The following is a 22,483-nucleotide window of genomic DNA, read 5'->3' as shown; positions in this document are numbered from 1 at the left end:
GAATTTTAAAAGGAACCAAATTAACACCATGTTTTATTGTGTATAAAGTGTAAAATAATTATTGTACTCACTGCTGAAGTGGATTGTACAGGGCCTTGTTTTCATCATATTAAATGTAGAAAAAGAAAATTAAAAAATGAGAAAAGGACTCACTGTTTTATTTGATTATTTCTCTGATGCTCACATATGGCAAGCAGCAGAGAAAGCGCTGGGAAGTTGTCTATGCCAATGGATAAAACGCTCTGCTGGGAGACACAGCAGAGTGTTAAGTGTGCTGCCAAAATAAGCTCCTCTTGAGTTGTGTGGTTTTGTGCTAAAGTCATAATGATTCCATCACACTAGGAATCATGGAATTTGCTGTAGAAGTTCAACACTAAGCACCACAGATGACATCAGTACATGTACAGACCCAGTCCTGAGTAATTTTGATATCTCTGGACTAAATAATTGTAGCTGGAGTAATATTTTCTTACAGCACATGATTTGTCTCTGTTGGCATTGGATATTCATAGTGCCCATGGCATGGGTAAGATAAATATTCATTGACCACTACAGTCTAATTTTGATCTAAAGCTGTTGTATATGAACTATTGTGCTTTAGTTTCACTATCTGTTTCTAATTGGGTGCATATTGACAGTTTATTTTCCTTGTTTTTGTTGTACTGTCTGGATTAGAAAATCTACAGCTAAATCTTTGCTAAAGTTATTTACAACATAAAAAGGAAGTGGGTAAGCATTATGCTTACGTGCTACTTTGCAGAGGATGTGGTAGATGGCATTCTGTTGCCTGTGACTCCAAAAAAATTGAATAAAAACCCACGGTCAAGTTAGGTTAATTAGGAATCTCACCTTTTTGTGACAAAGCATTCACTCACATCTCATAAGAGCATTATCCTGAGTGAATTGCTGGTGTTGCAGATTTTTTCTCCCTGAATGTTTTGTGCCATTCAGGTTTTAATGTATTACATGCGATCTTTGATTTAATTCTTTGAAAACTGTGCATAGGTCTTGCTTGATTGGGTATAATAATTGGCTGTGGGCAAGGAAGATAGAGTTAATGCTCTTAATTTAGAGAACAGATGGTGACCTCAACCTCTCAAGCAGACATAATGCACCAGAAGTCTTCACCTCTGTTGCACTTGCAAAATCTTTTTAAACCCGTCTAGGCTCTGTGCTTTGTCTACTTCAACGCGAGACGACTGCCATCTGCCGCTTGTGAATTGCAGGCAGGATGCAACAATTCCCTGTCTGAATAGGGTAACCACACTTCTACATTGACATTGCCGGGATAATGATGCTCCGTGACTTTTGTATCCTGGGCTAGAACCGACAGAGTTCTTCTGTAATATAGTTAACGCAACAGTTCAACGGTCAATATCGGACCCAACAACCCGAGATGATGAATATCTGACTGCAGGAAAAACGGGAGCTCCGCGTGAAGGCGATAAATTTCAGCTGAGTTGATGACGTCACTGCCCTGCGATGCATGCCAGGTCGTTGAGCCGAGTATTGTGCCTTTTCCCTTCCTTTCTGCAACTTGCTCAGTCGAAGGGAGGAGAGAGATGTTGTGTAATGTACAGGAAAGTTTTGTATATGTATATTTGTAGAAAAAACTTGGATTTTTCTGGACGATGCTGCGCAGAGCGATTCGAATAAAGAGTGGAACAGAAGATGATAATGCAGATTCGGGCGCAGAGACTGCCGAGTAAGTAGGCTAAACGTGCTAGCAAGTGAGTTATGCGTGGGGGTTGTTAGCGTGCTTTTGTTTGTGGTATCTAGGTGGCCGTTTTTGGACTTCCCCCCTCTTCATTGTGCCTTTAGCATTTTAATTTCCCAAGTACCTAAACAGGAAAGCAACAGGCTATTATACTAATGGTGGCCTGGGAAATAACATAAAAGTTGTTGAAACCTCAAGAAGTTGCACCTTTTATAAAAGTTATTATTGTTCGAAGAGTCACAGAAATGTGTAAATGCTGTTGCATATAATATAATCCTATATTCCCATACGAGTACTTTGTTGCTATATATGTGAGAGAAATTTCATATAGTTTTTCGATCTAGCTAGCTAACATTATCACCAGAGCATTGTGAGAGAAATGTGAACGACACATGTAGTCTAGAGTAATTAGCTACCTAGCCCGTAGTACCATACCCCGGTGGGATATATGAGTTTTTGATCATAACCCACCATCTACATATGTTGTAAATTCGTTGCAGGTGTGACGTCTTCCGCCCCTCGAGTTTTTGTCTTACTAGGTAGCTAGGCTATATCACGTTTATTAAACAGCTCCATTGAAATAGGTCTTTATTGTTGTGAAGATGTTGATCAGATGTTGCCTAAACATTAGCTAACAAGAAATGCCAACTTCTGTTGTTTGATCATTCAAGTGGTAGCTAGAAGCCGGATACATGATGCGTCCTATTGTTTTGGAAATACATAATATCCGTTAAGATGTGAATTTTTGGTGCTATCAAACGGACCGAATTGTACATTGGCTCTGAACCGTTAGCTAACTTGTCAGTGTGTAAAGAGCAGTTGTCTTGGCAACCATTAACTACTTGACACCTCTGTGAGAAGGAGACGTCGCTAGAGGGAAACAGTCACAAGCTCCCATTTCATGTTATGTCACGGTTACGTTCTAAACACATTTATAGTCTGTATTTGTGATATAGTTGCTAACTGTGCCAAGAGTACTTTGGAACTCATTTTCACTTAGTTTTGAGAATTCCCTCGACATGTGGAAAATACGTTTGTACAACTTAATTTTCTTGACTGCAGTTTAATTATTTAAAGCTCTAAGGACTCTAATTTAGTAATGACGATAATATATTGTTAGCTGCAGTTAAATACCATTCGAAATACATCACTTCACTTGGTTCTTGGGCATAGCGCATTGCTCTTTTAAATGAGAATTACAGCAAGAACATGGTGTAACCAACAGAGCAATACGATGGAGGAATACGATCACTTTTTAATAGTAGCTTGCACATGTCTATCTGCCACATGCACTTTTTCATTATTTCCGTCTCAGCACGCAGCTGAAGCAGCGTGTTCTAACTTTGGAGTTCAGGGGTTCGCTGGACCTCTAGTGTTTGGGGATGGGAAAAAAATGTTGAGTGTCAGAAATTCATATTACAGTTGTAAGTAAACTGTAAATACTAATTTACAGTTTGCCTTTGGAAGTAGTCTAATGTAACTTGGTCTTTATTAAATGATTTTAAATCTTTTTTTTAAGATAAACCTCTAAGGTACTGGCTCTATTTCTGTGAGAATATAAGCCAGAGAATGTGTGTGCTGACAAATGACAATGTTCTCTTTTGACAGTAGGTTTCTGTAGCTACAATGCAATTCAGTTCTAAATTAACAGATACAAATAAACATTTTTAATACAAGTTCTCACCGTACTCTTTACTCATTTGTAGATCTGACTGCAGCAAGATGTCATCAACAAGCAGTAAGTGCATTTGCTGTTGAATCATATCTATACTAAATACTGCTTACATTAGTTGTACTAGTGATATTAACAGTAGTGGTATCATCGATGGGTAAGAAATGATGTTCATGCACGTTGATGGCACACAGGATAGCATACTGGACTTGTTAACAGAACCTTGCATGTTCAAATCCCAGGTGGACCACTGATGTATCCATGAGCAAGGATTTTATCTGGTTTGCTTCAGTATACATATAATGTACAAATTGTAATTGCAAATCACTAGGTAAATCTGTCTTCCAAGCAAGGATGAAGTCATCAGTTGGTATAAGGGACATATTCACAGTTGAGTTACCTTCGTCAGTTTAATAATTGACCTTTGGCAAGGTTTAACCTCTCCCTCTCTCCGCCCTGCTTTGGCTGTGTTGTGACCAGATGACCTCATGTCTGTGCCAGTCAGGGAACCCCTGATAATGACAGTGCACCTGCTGGCCAACCCTGGAGACTCTCTGCTGCTGCAGCATACCCTAGACAGGCTGCTGAAGTGGATGTGCCCTGGCCTGCGTCTCTTCCACGTGTCAGAGAGGGCCTGCCCGCTGCGGGACTACGCCCGCTCGCACCTGTGCCCTGTGGCTGGCTACCCCTCGCTGGCCGTGACCCTCTTCCTGCACGAGTCCTACGGGGAGGAGCGCATTCTGCGGGTGCTGGACTTCCTGCAGCGCCCCCCCTGGCAGTACCACCACACAGAGAGCTGCGGGGGAAGGGCGGGGGGCATCCACATAACCTCCACCACCTCCCCCTCCAACGCCCTCCTGCGGCCTTACCTCCTGCCCAGCCGGGACTTCTACAGCCTGGGCAAAGGGATGCCAGTGTGGGGGGTTCGCCCGGTGCACTGTGGGGGCGAGATGCTGAGAGTGACGCTGTACAGTGGGTACGATAACTTCGAGGACGCCGTGCGGCTGTACGAGACCATTCTGCAGCGGCAGGCCGAGGAGCAGAAGACGGGGTTTTGCTGGTTTACCCTCCACACGGAGGGTGGACTCTGCCTGCAGCTCGCCATCAAACAGCTCTCGCCCGGGGTCAGGGTGGAGCCATGCGACTCAGCTGTGCTGCAGTTCCGGGCAGAGGAAATCGGGCAGCTCGTCCCCCTGCTGCCGAACCCCTGCACCCCTATCAGTGCCACCCGGTGGCAGACAGAGGACCTTGACGGCAACAAGATACTCTTTCAGGTATGGAGTCTGCCCGTTACTTTATTACTGCAACTCAGTGCTGTTTGCTGAGAGAGCATTTGTCATGCAATATTTAGTTCTTGCAGACTTGTTTTTGTAGATGTAAAACCTCAGCATTTTATAGTCATGATGTGCAAGCCATTCTACCGCTAAAGTTTCAAGTATACAGTCTTGTTTGGTTCTGATTTATAGTGTCTGGTTAGCCACGTGAAGCCATGGTGGTTTCTGACCAAAATGAACCGCCAGAAGCTATCCTTTTCGACTGGGCTGGAAGAAATACTCCGTAATTAACTTTCAACTTCAGTAATGCTGGTCAGACCTCTTGCTGAATGTATTGCCCCCCTGTTTGCCTTGTAAAAGCATTTGCTTCAGTAGTGCATATTTTTTTTTTTTAAAAAAGGAAAGCATAAAGACAAATCTAGGACACAGACTCCCTGCAGCTGTAAGAACCTTGTTGAAGATCTGAGACTATTACAGGCCCACACACGTACATGTCCCTCAGGGCTACTTGCCCACATATACATTATGTATTTACCACTTTTCTGTATTGTACCGCATGCTGTGGAAATATTTATTCACAAAGGAAAGAGGATTTTCATGTTTTATGGCACATTAGGAATTAGGTTACAGCCCTCTTTCCACTGGACTCAGTCCAGCTGCACCTCATCCGGACTGCCTGTCATTGGAATTTCCACTTACCCCAAGTGCTGTGTAACTTTACAATTTACCATTATATCATGTGCCAAGAAAATGCCCCGTTTGTTAATATCCCATAAGTTAACAATGTGTTAATCCAGCAAAAATTTCAAGTATCAGAATGGTGAGTGTATTTAAAAAAGGACGTAAGTTGATACATATTGTCTTCAGACTTTTAGGGTTGTTTGTTTTGTGCAAATGTCTAGTTACAGTTCAGTACTGTTAGAGATACTTTTAATGATGGTTGGTTATGGACAAAATGCTGCATTTGTCCTTTTAATCTTACATACAAGGAGATATAGAGGTCTTGAAGATCATCTACAACTTTGTAAGAAGATGGACTCATTTCGTGTCAGATAATCTAAGGAGAAGAGGTTTCCACACCAACTATCTGAAAACCTGCTGTTATTGTATTGGATAGTATAAAGTGGTGAAGAGGTGTCCCCTAACCATTTTTGTGTGTGTGTGAAAATGTTTAATTGTTGCATAGATACAAGTAAACATATTTTGACCAAGTTGGCCATCTTTATTTCTGGTGTTTCCTGTAAAAATCTGACAAAACGTATGTAGCTGTAGAATGTAATTCTAAGTTTATTCTGTTTTTGGAATGACCAACTTCAGGCAGCACCATCTACTGGACAAACCTGGTTACAAAGGAAATTGATTTCTTTAAACATGAGACCATGAAACTTAATAAATGTAATTCTCTTGACAGGAAAAAAAAAAAAAATCATCACAATTTTAGAACCACACAATCTGCTGTATCTTTAGAATTTAATTTTAAGTCCATAGCTCTGTACGACTTGTCAGACATGAAGAAATTACATTAAATGCTGTTTACTTATATTATTGGGTCTAGAGGCTTAAAATTGTCTTTTGATTTTGATTAAATAAATAATTAAATATTATTAAAACCAAGATAAGTCCAAATCCGAGTCATGGTTGAAATAATGGTTGAAATCGTTGAAATAATTGATTTTTACAGGAAACATCAGAAACAAATATGGTTGACTTTATCAAAATATGGTTACCTTTATGTATGCAACCGATAAACATTTTTGCCCAAAAAAATAAATGGGGGTCACTTGTTTTATCAGTTTGTACCCTCTAATAGTGCGGCAGCAAGTTCCAAGACAATGGGTGTCTGGCCCAACTTTTTTGACATGGATTGGCCATACAAATAAAATGGAAGCCAGCATCTTGAAATGTACCCAAATTGCACAGTCTGTTTCATGTACAACTAGGTGAGATCAGTAGAAACATGGTGTAAACCTCCATCCAACCAAATGGTCCTGGACAGATATTAATAGGGGATTGCATTTTTGCATTTTGATGTCACTGCATTTTCTGAATACAATTTTGAAGAAATTTGATATTGATTAAATAGCTATTTTTATAGTCATACCACGTTTCATGGTTCTGAGCAACAGGAAGGAGGTAGAATTTGAGCAGGCCAGATCGAGTGTGTGTCTAATGTGGATTTGCTCTCACTGTAAGTGGACACATCTGTTTCCAGTGTTGCCATAGTCTGTTAATCAGCACAGGGGCCACTCCTGTCACCACTTCTGAGTTGAATTTGCCAAGTTTCTGAGTCCCTTGCTGTTTTGTTTTAAAGTGACACTTGATTTAAGTCAATACAGTTGTATTCACCCAAGTACAGTCAAAATATTGAATCACAGATCACAAGCCTGATATTCATAGCAGTTCCTAAAGGAAGAAAAAAAACCCTATATGGAATTGTTCTTGAGATGACCTCAACATGACTGAACACTGTGACTAAGTCAAGTCATGTGACTGAAATGAATTCTATTCCCCTCTCTCCCAGGTGAAAGGGCAATCACAGCCACAGCTTTCCACAACCTCAGCTTTCTCTCTGAACTGCTTCCACACTCCCCCCACCCCCCTGCAAAGGACTGGGCCCCCCTCCCTAATCCAGGCTGTGTCTCTCAGCAGTCGTAAGCTCCAACTGAAGGACAGGGGATTGGGTGGGACTGTGGGGGAACGTGGCTCAGAGAGTTATCCCGCGGGGCTGAAGTGCTGGGGAAGTGGGGGGTGCCCAAGGGAGGAGAGCATGGGATCAGACAGCTGCTGCAGCACTCCACTGAGCAGCTCCTGTTACTCGTCCCAGCGCAGCAGCCCGGCCACACTGTCCGTCCACCCCAACGAGGCCTGCAGCCGGCCCCCTTCCCTGATAGACCCCTCCCTCTCCTGCTTCTTGCCCGAGGAGCCTGAGACCAACGTGGACACGGGGTTTGCTGTGGTGCCCCGACCGGAGAGGCCCGCGGCTGTAGGCGCCTCTGCTCTCGACTCTCTTGCCAAGGATCTGTGCCAGAGCCTGCCAGACACTTCCCGGGGACTGAGGACAAGAGGCACGCCGCCAGCCTACTCACGGGACATGGCCTTGACATCGTCCATCTGCACCTCCAGAACGCTGCGGAACAGCGCTCAGAGTCCCAGAGGAGGTCTGTGCACAGACCTGGCCCTGCAGAGGGAATCTGCGGAGCAGAAACCAGCAACAGACTACTTGTCCTACACTCCAATGCAGCACACTATCCAGCAGGATGAGTTCTTCATCTGAGGTCACAGAACATGGTCTCGTAAAGAAATAAAGACACAATCAGGAGCACTTTCTTTTAGAGTATACAGATTACCATGTAATGATTTTAATGACAGTTTTAATGGTAGTAAATGTTTAAATATTTTGATGCCGATAACATTGATAATGTGTTAGTATTATTATTACTATGAATAGCATTTTGTGTAGCATTTTTCATCGTATAGTAAAGATTTTTTTACGGAGAGAGGGAACCCCATCTTGACCATTGCAGGCATTAAAGTGATATACAACATATACTTGTAGCCAGAAAGCTGACCACTTGTCATTTGTGGTATAGAGGCAAGGATACAATTTCTGAGTTTGTTATAGTAGGGATTGGTTAGATAACTAGGGAATTTTGCCATGTCACTGTATTGAAGCATTGTTTTTTGAACATGCTTCAGGGGGAGGTTGCCTCCTACTGGCACAATAATGTAAGAGGAATTGAACTTCAGGTCAATGTACTGTTGCACAGTATTTTCTATGAAACTGTCATTTCACTAACAATTTCTCCGAATTTAAGTATTACAACATGTGAAACAGCTGGTCATGTCAACATAATAAATGTAGTATCTTTTATAAAAACAGAGCTGTAGGTACATGGTAAAGTATTGGAAATAACCTGAGGGAAATATAAAGTGCTACCATAATCCCTTCCTCTGCGACACACACCCTCAAGCAGATGCAGCACATCCATGCATACTGACTGACCTCCACTCCGCTGGGTGGAACTTTATATCAATAGATTTTTGAAAAACAAGAACTGAAGAAGGGGGTTTAAGAAGGCAACTGACTGCTGTAAACAAAACATCTCTTCCCCATGTTGTTTTTGTAAGTGGGAAGATTTTAAAAATAAATCACAGAGTATGCACTCTTGCGGAGACCTAACATTTGCCAAACCAATTTAATAATTGAGGAGAGGAAAATTATGTTTTCTTCAGAGTTTTGAAGAATGAAAATAGTACACTGGGGAATATGACCACAGCTACTTCAGTTTCTCAAAACTTTACACATGTAGAGTCAGTAGTGCTGTGCACTGTAAGAGCTTAAATGATTTGTAGATGTAATGAAACGAGTTATTAACCTTAGAAAATCCATGTTGACAATGAACCATACTCCAGTATCTGTGATAGACATTTATAACAGTGTTTGTTGACTTTAATTGAATTTCAGTATAAAGCTCTTGCTTGTCCTACATTATATTTAGGCATTCAGACATTTCATAGACTGCAGGCAAAGCCAACAATACTGCAATGCTAGATGTCAGGGGATGACATATGAGAGGGAAATTCTTAACCATTATATATAGATATCAGTATTGGAATTGATCAAAATTTATGTAGTGTATTATAATTTTTGGAGAGGTATTCATAGCCTCATCTCATTGTAATCTGCACATTAAATTATTTTCACAACCATTTTTGACATAAATGTTGTAATTTTTAACAATGTGAAAAATACATCATTTTACTGATATGGGAATGGCGTGCTCAGAAATAATCGTGGTGGTGGTGCACAAACGATGTGTATGGTGCCACACCATTTACACACTCCATTCAATCTCAGCATTGTAGTATTCACAACAATACAGTCCCAATACAGTGGTTTTGAAAGACAACTGAAAATTTGTGCACCATATGTAGGAGGAGCACTTGACATGCTGTGTTAGGAGGCAAGACTTGATTTGATGGAAGACCTATTCACAAAAGGTGTAATTCTCGCAAAGCACATACCTTCTTGCATTTTATCTTGAAATCAAATTGTGTCCAGTAATTAAAAAAAGAAACAGGCTTGTTGTCCTTTTCTTTTTTGGGGGGACTTTCTGGTTTGCCTTACTGTGGCAGTAAATCAGGACAAATGGCCATTCACATATTCTAGGCCCTCCAACTCATTCGTTTTACGAAAAGTTTATCCGATCTACAGCATTCACTCAGGCTTTACAGTACCAATTTACGGCAATTTTCACCACTACGTGCTCAGTAAGAAGATGGACAGGTAATTCTGAATATTAAACTATAACATGTACGAACTACGATAAACCGTGACTGCTTGAGGCAGAATAAGCAGCCCTTTCAGCAGACCCACGTTAACAGCGTGAATAATGCTTGTTTGCGCTTTCATTGTCGATTGCAGGAATTGGTATTTTCTGAAATACGGAACTTAAATTATTTTTGCTTTGATAGTGTCCTGAATGAACTGGCTGGTGCCCGTAAGGTTTACAACACATTTTTGCAGGATTAAAATCGTTCAAATAAAGGAATCTCCATAGTTCACGCCCCTGGGGAAGAGGAACACAAGCTAACGCGATCTTCCTAACTGCAATCGCATTGCAAGAATCAGCTGACTCGCTCACGTGACTTCTCAACAGAAACAAAAGTATCACATGCCCTCCAACAGACCGAAATGGCCGTGCAAGAGAACACGGCTAAAATCCAAATGCGGCTCCTCGTAGGAATATCAATTGTTGCCTGTATTTTGTCCATCTCCTGCGATGCTCGAGTTCATACCTATAAGCGTGTCGGAGCGGGGTTAGACGTGGTGCTCGACAATGGCAGTGCGGAAGAGCTGTGGTTCAGTCAAAGATTGGACCATTTCAACGGCGCTGACAACAGAGTTTGGAAACAAGTGAGAGTTCGCAAGTATAGCAAACCAGTCGTGCAGTATCTTATTACTCTAAATTCGTAGCTGTCATCCAAGGGTACAGCTGAAATGTAGTCAGTAATTAAAGTTGAAATGACTATAAACTAGGATGACTGATCGACCCATGTTCTGTTTTTAGAGGTACTTCGTAAATGACAGCTTCTTTCAACCGAGTGGTCCAGTGTTTCTCATGATTGGCGGGGAGGGTCCAGCTAACCCTGCATGGATGACATTCGGAACCTGGCTTACATACGCTCAGAAACTTGGGGCCTTGTGCTTGATGCTGGAGCACCGTTTCTACGGCAAGAGTCATCCCACGGAGTAAGTGTTTTGTGGATATTGTTGTCTTCATGTCACAAAGCTGACATTTTTCCGTTTTTTCTTAATAAATAGTTATACTGTCTCAGTTTGCACGGCGGGTTTAAAGCTTAAAAAGGTTGCATTCAATGTTCATTATAAATTATACACTATGTGAGAATGCTATAGTTCCTCTTTTAGCGACCTGATTTTTTGCACTCCATATTCTTGGTCGTTGCCCGCTTGTTGCTCTTGGTATTCACCACTAGATGGGAGTCAGTGCTCAAGTCATGCTGTTAACGTCTCTTGATCGAAAAAGATTTGCCTCTTCTGACTCTCTGTGAAGTGTGAAGTTGTGTTGATGAAAAATTAACCATGAGCCCCCCCCCCCCCCCCCCAAATCTCACTTCAAGAGATCTGAGTACAGAGAACCTGCGCTACCTCAGCAGCCGACAGGCTCTGGCAGACTTGGCACACTTCCGCACGGTCATTGCAGCAGAACGGGGGCTGACCAACAGCATGTGGGTGGCATTCGGTGGCTCATACCCGGGGTCCCTGGCCGCCTGGTTCCGGCTGAAGTACCCACACCTTGTCCATGCTTCTGTGGCAACCAGTGCACCTGTGCACGCAACAGTCAACTTCCCAGGTGAGGCATACTTTGGGAGAGGCCTAAAGCTGGGAAGGGTGAGGTTTGCCTCCTTCATTGCTACTACTATAACTTTTTTGTGATCCTGTCCCTGTTCCAGCAAAAGAAGTGCAAACTCTAAAAGTGTTTAAGGAATGGTTTTTACACAGAGTGGATTTGTTAAGCTCATTGTGTGTCAGACAGACCCCCCCCCCCCCCCCTCTCAGGAGATGCATAGAATAGGAGATAAGGGTTGTGGAGAGAGTCCAACAGCTCCCTGCCTGCACTGGTGATTCAGGCAGTGAGTATGTGAAAGGGTTTGGTCTGATTTCAAATGTTAGTCCGGTTAGATCTTGATCTAGCTCACTCTTCAGGAAATAGTAAGGGCCCTCAGGGTGTGTGCCACCATATAACCCTCACAGGAAGGGCTGGTGGCCTTTTCGAGGAAGACTGGAGGTGACTGATTAGCTTTCAAGGATGCACGTGTACACCTGCGTAGCTATATGTGCACATACACCTCCATGTACGTTCATACTTTTTACACTCATACCTACACACACCCCCATGCTGTTTCCCCCATTCCCCCAACCCCTGCATTTTCCCCCAAATCGGCCATCTTACTCACAGGCCAGTCTGTCATAAGTCAACCAATATTTGGGGTGGCGGCTGACTTGGTCATTGTGGCCTCAGGACAATCTGCAATTGTCCCGGTGGAATCGGTTCTTTTGAGGACAGGTAGTAAATGCAATTTACAAAAGAATGAAGAACAAGTCCCATGAATCATAGCAGACTGGAGCTTCTTTGTCCCAAGGATAGAAAAGTGGAGTAGCACTGAAGGCACTGGACTCAATATCAAGGAATTACACCAAGGACTTGATTCATTTCCTTTAACATGTTCAATTACACGAAAGTAGTGATTGTGGTGTTGAAGTTGAAGTGTCGGCACTTCCTGAGAGACTATTGCTGTCTGAAGTGATAAGGTAAAACAATAATAAGAAAGTTTTTGCTGTTTTGGCCAGAGTACCTGGAAGTGGTGAGACGCTCTCTCGCTGCTGAAAATGTGGAATGCCCCCTGTTGGTAAAGAATGCCTCTGACACCCTTGTGCAGCGCCTACAAGACCCAAAGACCTACGAAAACATCTCCAAGGACTTCAAGTATGACCCCCCACACACCCCCCTCCTAACTCCCGTAACTGTCACACACACACACACACACATACACACATGCACGCACACGCACACACATGCACACACTGACATTCCTTGGGTCTCTCCATTTTCCTCTTCTGTTGGAGCAGATCCAGTTGTAGAAACTGACACTACTGGGCATGAGTCTGCCAAATGTACTTGGAAGTCCTCTCTCCGCTTGGCTGCCTCCAGGTCTCAGTTTAAAAATAGCCCACACTGTAGGCCTTGTGTTAAATGATGGCCAAATGTCCGGCTCAACTGAAGTGAAGATTTTTGCCCTACACAATAGGGAGGGGAGCGGCTTTAATTTCCGTTCGGGATGTTTTTTCAGAAAGGTTTCTACACGGTTAATGACACGTCTCAACGAGAGTGCTCTCTATCTCCCTGTAATCAATCCTGTACTGTGATAGCTCTTTAGCCTGCTAAAGCCTGGGTAATCACAGCCCTTGTTTTCCGAATTTCCTCCCACCTGTTTCATGCATGTGGAAACACGCATATTTTTGTCATTGAACATAGACTGCTTGTTGGGGGTAATCTGACAGGTCTTCCTGTCCCACCATCCACCCAAAGAAAGCCTTAGGCCATGCTCAATCAGTCATAATGATGAATTGCCCACAAATTGATATTTGGACTACTCTGACAGCATGATCTTGGGGTATTATGTGATAGGCGGAGGGCTGCAAAACATTTTGTTGCCCTGACTTGTGAACTGGTCATTACGTATGGTTACCAGTAGGTGGGGCACTCACAGGAAATTAACAGGCAGAGTATGCAGTTCTTGTCACTGATACTTAATGTAAAAGTTGGCTGTGGTAAATTTGTTCAATAAACTATAACTGTGTCAGAGAGATTTCATTTGTCATCTTCATCACTTGGTAATTTGAATATTTCTCCTTGTTTTGAAAGCTGGCTGGTTTTTGGAAGCTAACAAGCCTGTGAAGACTCTCCAAGAATAGAAAATATGATATTTTATGGACATAAATACTGCAAACACATAATTGCCTGAAACCTAATAGCAGGTACATTTAAACCAAATCCCTACAAATTTGTTTCAGCAATGTTCTAAACATGTACTGGAGTCTGACACTAACTGTGTATATATTCTCTTTATCTGAAACAAAGCCAGCCTGTGGCTCTGCTGTCGTATAGAATTGCTGTCACCCTGTAACAGTGCAAGCCACTTCATCGAATTGCATGTAAAAGTAACAAATCATGTTTCCATTCCTGTGAGCCCAATCTTATGTGTGGTTGATTTAGCCTTGAGAGATGGGCCTTCGGTGATAAGAGGCTGTGTGGCACTTGATATGAACAAAGCACTGTGCTGTTTGTGCTTAAGAGTGAATTGCTATTAGTCTAAGTATGGACAAACAGGGGTGGTATTGCAGACCACTTATAGGGCTATATACCAGTCAGAACTCCTTCTTACTCTCTGCCTCTACTTATCGGAATTGGGCAATTCTGAGCAACACTGAGCCCTCATCTGCGACAGGCAGGGTTACAGGTTATCCCTTAGGAACTTCGGATTGAGCTGGCTGAGAGTCTGGGCCTTTAGATATTGGAGCGTCGGACACGGTCCAGATTCCAGAGGAATGCAGTCACTTCCGTCCCCGAAGGGTCCGGCGCGGCCAACAGGACTCTTGAAGTAACAAAGACATTACACACAGCCTGGCGAACAAGCCCGATTCATTCAGATCGCCTAGAGAACGGGCACATTCTCCCCTTTATCCTTCTCCCGCTCTCTCCTGCTCTCTCATGACACAGGAACTAACACTTCATCTTAATTGTCACACTCTTGAGCACAGCCAGGTCTGCGTAGACAGTGCGCTTGTTTGTGGCTTTAAGAAATTGCTCTGCACTGCACAGTTATAGTCTTGCGCATTGAGCTGGCAGACATTGCAAGGTCTGTTTTCACTCGACGGGATGATTTCAGTCCTCCGCCACGCTCACTGGGAGCTGCTGGTAGTTATTATGGATGCTTATCGTCTGAGTGCAGTTAACATGTGAAGACAGATGACTTAGGACTAATTAGAATGTCAGTGGTTTCTCTGAGATCAGAAAATGGAATTGTGTTCTTCGGAATGCTGCTGATGTCACACAGTGCCCAGTGTTGGGTGAAGGGGTCAGAGATTAAAACGGCTGACAGAGAGACCATCTGTGAAACCACTGTTCTTTGTACAAATGCCATCTACCACACCCCACAGAGAGGGGTCACCCCTTGAGTCAACATCTGACCTCAGGAAGAGGAGGCATTCTGTTGGATCATGTCGCTTGTAAAACCAAGGCCACGTCATGTGATATAATGCTTAAATAGCAAAGACACAACAGTGCGTGCATTGTGCAAATAAACAAACCCACACAAAGAGCAGTCGTGTTGACCTTGTTGAAATTAGTGTCATCATGCCTGATTATTATCATTATTATGATTCGTATTCTAGAAGTGTGGTGGTCTCAGTAACATCCTGTTGTAGCTGGGTTAGTTTCCATGCACTCACATATTTATTTTACTTGAACAGTGCTTAACAAGTACTCCTTTGCAAAATGTTGCGAGTGTGTATGTGTGTGTCGCCTCATGCAGACATGCCTTTGAGTGACCTTGTTGTGTCCCCAACTCTCCCACTCCAGCCTGTGTGAGAAATTGCAAGTCCAGACAGACATGGACTCTGCTTACTTCCTGGAGACGCTGGCTGGGAACTTCATGGACGTGGTCCAGTACAACGAGGACAACAGGGAGTTTGAGGTAAGAGGGGGTGTGAACGAGGCCGGCTAAGATTAAAGCAAATAACATTTCTGAGAAAAGGCTATTTTTATGTACCCCTGGCCCAACAGGGCTCCAGGCTGGGTGCTCAGTTGAAAAATGGGTCCAGTTTACTTGCTTTGTTCTGGTATTTTTTTTCGTGTCTTGAAGACATAGCCAGGGTTATGAGATCAGGAATCTGCCTCTTGGATCCACACACAGCTGGACTCACACCACTGCCCTGTTGCGAAACACCAAGCATAAAACTGATAAGGGCCAAGCGCTGCAGATGGGGGGAGAATCACATCTAGCCAGGGATTTGTGACAAGGCTTCATGCACATGCTTGTTCAAAAGAGATCGTCCAAAACAAACAACACGTTATAGTGTTTGGCAAAAGGCACTTTTTGTGAGAAGAATGTCTCTATTGCAGGGTGTCTGTTTGCTTCTCACTCTTTTTGGAATCCTGGTATAATGGAAAATGCCTGTGAAATCCATTGGCGTAATTGCGTTTGCGGTCCTGGCTGTCCTCATTCACAGCCTTGAAGGAGGGTGAGAGAGAAAGAACTGGCAGTGGATTCTCAGCTTGAGTGCCGCTGGTGACACGTTTCCCAGAAGTCTGTTTCTTCCTGCTTATCGTCATGGTGAAACTCCCTGTGGTTGCTGCGGAGCAGGAGGAGGGAGACCTGAGTCGAATTTCCAATAAGCTTCAGGGAAGGACAAAGGGAGCTTTGGTTTTGCAGTGGTTCTCCTGTTTCCTGTCTTCAGAGCAAAGGGCCTCTTAATGGAGGGATAGCATCAGCTGCAAGGAAAACAACAGGAGTATAATGATAAGTGGCAGACTAGGATGTGTGGAGGTGGAACATTGGAATCTGTAAGATCACAGGCTGAATTTGATATTGTTCTATTTAAAGGAATGTTAAATCCCTTTTTCCCAACCAAGCACTCCCACACAGACATGAGGTTTGGCGTTTCATAGAGAGACGTTTTATTCATGTGTTTAGAAATTGAGTTTTTTGTTAAACTAGGAAAGAAATCCTGCTCTTGACATTTTTGGTAGTACTTCAGCAAATTAGTCTTAGTCTATGGGGAATGTCCAAGAAAAGCAAATTTCATGGTCCTTACCTTCAAGAACAGTTATACAATAATTGTATTCCTAACTTAATTCCTGTCTTTAAACCAAGCTACGTATGTTAGATGTGAAATGCATCTTCAGTGTATCTTTCACTGTGAGACAAAGCCGTGCTAACACACTTCTCTTTAAATTAAATTAACTGGATGTTTCATCTAATTTCATGGCTGCCCTCAGCTGATCCATATGAAATAAGTATCAGTGCATCTGTGTAGGCTTTGTCTCTGGGTGACACTTTGGGGTCTTGGTTCTGGATTGCTGGCTTTGATTTGAAATTGGCCGGAAATGTAAACAGAGCTCTCCTTCGCATTCCAGTACCGTGAAGCTATCATATACACCTTTCTCTGCATCTCACAGGTGTGGAAAAGATCCTGTGTCTACCTGAGGTCACAGGTGAGGTCAGTCCCATGAATCTGCCTATTAAGATCACAGGTGTGCTCCTTGTCTCCTGGTTTCATGCAGGGTGTTGTTGGGACCAATATCACCATCAAGGTGCTCTGTGGGGTGATGGCAGATGCATCTCTGGGAGATCCCTACGACAGGTATGCTGCTGTGGCCCGCCTCATGCAGAAGACCTTTTCCCAAAAGTGCCTGGATGCCAGCTACACAAACTACCTGCGGGACATGAGGAACACCTCATGGAGTGGGCCTGCATCTGGGGGAGGTGAGTGGGGTCCTGGAAAAGGCAGACAAACGGGGTTTTGCTTTGCAAAACTCTAACCCAGATCGAAACGCTAGAGGTGACTGCTGCTTCATTGTGATTATTTGAAGCAAGCAATAGTCAAAAACATTGATAAGAAGAAAGAAATCCACTCATGGTTCGACATGGTTTAAGGGCTTTATGTGTCCCAGGCAGTCCATCCCTAGGACGGTGTAGAGGAGTGGTAGGGTAGAAGTGCAGTAGATGGGGGCAGGTGGAGCAGGGCAAAAAGGGCAAATAGGATGGCAGTGTAGGCCCATGGTTTCAAGTATCAGATGTACATCAGTCTGTGGAAAGGCTCTCCTGTGTATGTGGTGGGTCAGTATTATTGGGTGCTCTGGCCCAGAGAAGCCTGTTGTAGGCCATTGAGCCTCATCTGCCTGGCTTCAAACCACCAGAGTTTTAAGGCATGAAGTCATGCGCAACTTAAACAATTCCTTTATGCTCCACAGAACAATTAATTGGATGTTTATATTATTTTTGTATCCCACATATTCTATGAGGCTGGCATATTTGAGCTGTAAAATTTAACAGGGCAGTTGGATTTCTGTAGTTAAAGTCAATTTTACTGTGGGGCTTTTGGCTTTGCTTCTGTGTGCGTGCTTGATGCATTGAGTGAGATTTCTGTGAGATTTTAAACTGGAAATAATAGATTGCAGGATGGCCAGAAGGCTAGGCAATAAGCATTCAAGAACACCAGACGTTACAGTACAACAATCATCCCACTCCATTGAAATCCATCCAAACTTCGTCAGCAAAAGAGCTGTGCTGAAGCCAATGAATAGTCGAAGAGAACTTTCCCACCAGAATGCTTGTGACTATTCTCATGCAGAGATGACAGTGCTTTAAGCTGTAATCAATGGACCTCAAAACACTTCTGCTTCCTATATGCATGACTCGTGTTTGCCAGAGTTGTTCTCTGCATTGGCTAATTACACCGTATTCAGTTTTTTCTCACTCTATGTTTGGAAGATGCTGGGTACTCTGTATTGTCCTCCTCTAGCTTGTATGCTGTTAGAAGTCGAGTCTGCAGCTATCTCTGTCCTCTGTCCCTCAGTTTAGTGCTTGTCACAGTGATTTCACTGTGGGTTTGTTCCCAAAATGCTTGTTTTCCTAGCAGAGGGGGATTATTGGTTTAGCCTGGATCCCAGTGATAGGAAGTGGATTTTTTAAGGGCTGTGGGGTGAGACTGTGAGCCACCCACTCCTCTCTCTGTCCTTTTTTTCCCAGGCGAAGGGCGGAAACCGCTGCTGTGTGTTGCTTATTTAGTTTTCTATTAGACTCTTGTGGGTGAAAACATTGCGGTGGTTTCAAAGTGACTTTTTTTTTCTCCACCCTCCTGTGTTTATTCAAGTGGTTTGTGTTCTTTTTTTTATCTGCTTGCATCACAGGAAGTGATCAGGCCAAGAGAACCGGCTGTCCCAGCATGCATGTGTGATGGGGAGAGGCTGTCTTTTCAGCACGGTACACTTAAATGATGCTGTGGCTGTGGGGGAGATGGTCTTATTTGGCCAATTTTCAATTATAACACATCAGAAGGAAAGTTTGTCGAATGGTACTAAACTCTCATTAAGTAATTTTTAGGGCCTTTTCCTTCCAATGCAGGGCTTGTAAAAGTTCTGTGCGTATGAAAGTGACCTTAACAATTCAGTAACTTGTTTTAATTTGCTTTTGTTTTGGTGAGTTTAGCGCTGATCGGAAAAAAGTCCTATGGTCCTTGTGACGCTTTTGGCATCAAGCACCCTGGGCTTCACAACATTTGATTTGGAGAGATTGAAGCCATAACTACTTTTCATTTCTGTGTGTGTCACAGAGCACAAGTAACTGCTAGTGTTTCTGAATGTGTAGTTGGTTTGATTTTCTCTGTTCTGTGCATCTCAAACACAGCATAATTTGTAGCATGTGCAGTCATGAGTATAATTTGTACAGAATTTCTGCCTTAATCATGACAGCCAAAGCATTTATAAATTTCACTTATTCAAATCTTGAATTAAAAGAGAAGTAATCAGACCACTCCAGTGCTGGGGGATCAGATCTTGCTGCACCTGCATGATACCCACACCTCAAACAAACTCAGTCAAATGGTCCATCATGTGTTTGCATCCTTTGTACAGGACGACAGTGGGTGTACCAAACCTGCACGGAGTTCGGGTTCTACCAGAGCACTGATTCTCCCAACCAACCTTTCAGTGGCTTCCCTCTGCCGTGAGTATGCTAAGCTGCCCCTGTGTTTCAATACCTCAGTCATGTATTTCACTTCCTGTAGTCATGCTTTCCACCCCCTCCAGGCATAGTTCTGCAGTGAGTCAACCGAACTTCATCTTTCACCTCCTTATCCCCTTGACTACTTCCTGCAATGAACTTTTACAGCACACTTCTGTGACTTCTGTGTTTGACACCTAGTTGGAAGCCTGTTGCCCTGCCTGTGGATATAAGTTGATCAATGGTATGGGTGTAATGAGGCTTGGGAGTTGAACCTGAAGGTAATGGCTCAAAGTTTAGCAGTGAACACTTGTTCCAATGAACAAGGCTCTTAACTGACTTGACTGTAATAATAGATATTATGTCAAATGGGTGCTAAGCTAACATATGCAAGTCTTTCCTGCTAAGCATAGGAGCAGTCATATACATCAGTGATACACCCCCATTCTTTGTACAATTTCAGAGGTGTTCTACATACGCAGCTGTGAACTGTGTGTAGTTCCACACTCTTGAGAGTGAAACGGAGACTCGCTTTGACATCGCAATCCTGTTTTATTCCCCCACTCATAAGCGACGGGTTTGAAGAACACGAAAGGCTTTTGCTGTAATGGAAGATGAGTGGTGTGTGTGCAAGGGTCAGCTGGGAAGAAGCCAGGATTTCGGGGAGAAATTGGGGCAGAGAGTGGGGGACAGAATCCCTGAGGAGAGCTCCGTGTGCTCTTTCTCTTACTTCCTCCCTCCCTCTCTCCCTCTCCCCAAGAGCTTCCTGTCGGCATAAGAGAGGAATATGAAGCAAGGGCTTAGTTGTCTGCATCAAGGCCACGAAAGGACAAAAACAAACAGACATCAGTGGGAGAATGTGAGCTGAGCCTAGCCTTGAATCATTTTTAATGTTTTTTTTTTTTTTTTTTTCCCCCTCTGAGATGAAGAGGGGTTCTTTGTGAGCATGTTTACTGTCTGTGAAGTCCTTGTTTGGGGTAGAACACTAATGTTGATAGTTTGGTTTGATGGTCTGAGCTGCACAACCTGGCCAGACTCAAGGACATGAAGTGTTCCACCATCATAATGCCAACAAGTAGGTGTGGCTGGGGGTTGGGGTGGATGTCACAAAAGCTCTTCTATGCTGTCATCACATATTTTTACTTTGAGGTCAGATTACTGCCTTGCAGACCAACTTTAATGAACTTTGAGCTGATTTTTCCTCCATTACCATAGCAGCTGTCTCAGCTGCTTTATGTGAATAAAGAATGAATGGGACCTTGTTCACAGCACTGCTTGCATATTCAAATGATTTTAAATTTGTCTCCATCTATGAGCCAAAGTAATTTGCTCGTCCTTTGACAGGTACCACTTGAAGCAGTGTGGGGATATGTATGATCCCTCACTGTCCAAATCAACAGTCACTGATGCTGTGCTGCAGACCAATGAATACTACGGTGGCTACGACATCCGTGCAACTCGCATAGTCTTCCCCAACGGGTCCATCGACCCTTGGCATGCACTGGGGATCACCCAAGACATCAGTGACGACCTGCCTGCGGTCTTCATACATGGTAAAGTGTCAAATCGCTTCCTCTTTCACCTTCTACAGAAACTGATTTCTACTGTAGTTGGGCTTCTCTTCTGGAAAATGTGATCTGTTGGTTTCTTCTTACTTCTGTTCTTGATTATGTAGGGTGTAGGGCAGTTGGCGTGATAACCTAACTAGCCTTTGTGTGTTCCAGCGCTCTTTGTCTCTTTGTATCTGATGTCACCTCTTATATGGTACATACTAACATTATTAATTGGTTTGTCTAGGACCATAAAGTGTACAAGTTGAAGACTCCCATGGATCTTGCTCGATCCCATGGATCCCATGGATCTTGCAAACGATCGATATGCTGTTGATTGACACACTCTGGTCTCTCTCAGGTACCGCCCACTGTGCAAACATGTACCCAGCAAGGAGTCAGGATCTCCCTCAGCTGGCGCTGGCTCGAGACCACGTCTACCTGCTTTTGCAGAAGTGGCTGAAGCAGTGAGAACACTCCGGAAGTCATCGAGGCCCTTCCCACTGCCACTTCTTCTGCCGCATAAGGCAGAGTCTTGCTGTTGCTATGGCAATAATGTATGTGTGCCCTGAAGCACTTTAATGACCCTCATCGCAATATGTGTAATTTTAGAAGAAAAGTGAAAGAAAGAAATAGAGGTATGAGAAGGGGGGCACATTTCTTTAATTTTCATTAATTGTCAGTTGTTTTGTATAAACCCATTGCTCTTTTTCCCTTTTTATATGTATATTTTCGTAAAGCCAGTTCTCTCCCCAAGAGGGATTTGCAGGAACTGTGTTGCTTTGCTTCAATTCCTGGAACAAATGGTACGTTCAATAGTTATCATAATTCATGCGAATGTTTCAGAATCAGGTATTGTTAAATTTGACCTTAGTTTTCAGTCTGTAAGGCAAGAATTGCACTTATTGTCTGGAAATTGTTCTAAGTGAAACCTCAGAAATGTGTGACAAAAATGTGCACCTGTCTCTGTTTGTTAGCACTACCATTGTTTATAATGGCACTGATCGATTACAGTAAAGTGGAAGCCAGGGAAAAATATGTTGTGCTTGGAATGTGGTGTTTTTGTTGATATCAGATTTTACCAGAGGTCTGCCATGTGGTCTTCCCTATCAGAAGTGAAAAGGAGGCTCCTTTGTGTCCTTACACCTGGAGGGACACTTTGCAAAATGGGATTACAGTTTCAGCCATGAGCAGTGCCATATCCTGGAACGTATATCCTGTGTACAGTGGTTGCCAGCAGTATTAACCAACTCTCCACTTTTGAGCATGCTGGCTCTTGCTCTTGCATGACTGTGTGTGTGTGTGTGTGTGTGTGTGTGTGTGTGTGTGTGTGTGTGTGTGTGTGTGTGTGTGTGTGTGTGTGTGTGTGTGTATATATGTGTGTATTTAAAGGGAGAACAACAGTGCCATTAATGAAACCGAATATACAGGATATCATTATATGCTGGTGGCAATTGCATCC

The 22,483-nt window shown here is 43.3% G+C and overlaps 2 protein-coding genes across 2 annotated transcripts; both read left to right on the top strand.

The window, feature by feature from the left end:
* Positions 1-1,631: 1,631 nt before the first annotated feature.
* Positions 1,632-7,937, top strand: LOC118783683 (protein FAM124B). Its single transcript, XM_036537634.1, has 4 exons — positions 1,632-1,705; positions 3,424-3,455; positions 3,870-4,663; positions 7,185-7,937. The coding sequence occupies exons 1-4, from the start codon at positions 1,632-1,634 to the stop codon at positions 7,935-7,937; spliced, it is 1,653 nt and encodes a 550-aa protein (XP_036393527.1).
* A 2,402-nt stretch (positions 7,938-10,339) lies between these two features.
* Positions 10,340-21,508, top strand: prss16 (serine protease 16). Its single transcript, XM_036537125.1, has 9 exons — positions 10,340-10,580; positions 10,735-10,916; positions 11,306-11,538; positions 12,537-12,672; positions 15,328-15,442; positions 17,032-17,233; positions 19,384-19,474; positions 20,816-21,024; positions 21,383-21,508. The coding sequence occupies exons 1-9, from the start codon at positions 10,359-10,361 to the stop codon at positions 21,490-21,492; spliced, it is 1,500 nt and encodes a 499-aa protein (XP_036393018.1). The 5' UTR covers positions 10,340-10,358; the 3' UTR covers positions 21,493-21,508.
* Positions 21,509-22,483: the final 975 nt, after the last annotated feature.

The sequence above is a fragment of the Megalops cyprinoides genome, chromosome 9 (genome assembly GCF_013368585.1).
Source record: "Megalops cyprinoides isolate fMegCyp1 chromosome 9, fMegCyp1.pri, whole genome shotgun sequence".
NCBI classification, from domain to species: domain Eukaryota; kingdom Metazoa; phylum Chordata; class Actinopteri; order Elopiformes; family Megalopidae; genus Megalops; species Megalops cyprinoides.
The sequence above is the reverse complement of the archived record's forward strand: the minus strand, read 5'-3'. Positions and strand labels throughout refer to the sequence as shown.

Excerpts from the sequence above, each read along its gene's own strand:
- LOC118783683 (XM_036537634.1), top strand. The coding sequence starts at position 1,632 with ATGCTGCGCAGAGCGATTCGAATAAAGAGTGGAACAGAAGATGATAAT. Across the intron at positions 1,706-3,423 it reads TCGGGCGCAGAGACTGCCGA|ATCTGACTGCAGCAAGATGT; the intron begins GTAAGTAGGCTA and ends ACTCATTTGTAG. Across the intron at positions 3,456-3,869 it reads CAAGATGTCATCAACAAGCA|ATGACCTCATGTCTGTGCCA; the intron begins GTAAGTGCATTT and ends TGTTGTGACCAG.
- prss16 (XM_036537125.1), top strand. The coding sequence starts at position 10,359 with ATGGCCGTGCAAGAGAACACGGCTAAAATCCAAATGCGGCTCCTCGTA. Across the intron at positions 10,917-11,305 it reads GGCAAGAGTCATCCCACGGA|AGATCTGAGTACAGAGAACC; the intron begins GTAAGTGTTTTG and ends TCTCACTTCAAG. Across the intron at positions 21,025-21,382 it reads GCCTGCGGTCTTCATACATG|GTACCGCCCACTGTGCAAAC; the intron begins GTAAAGTGTCAA and ends GGTCTCTCTCAG.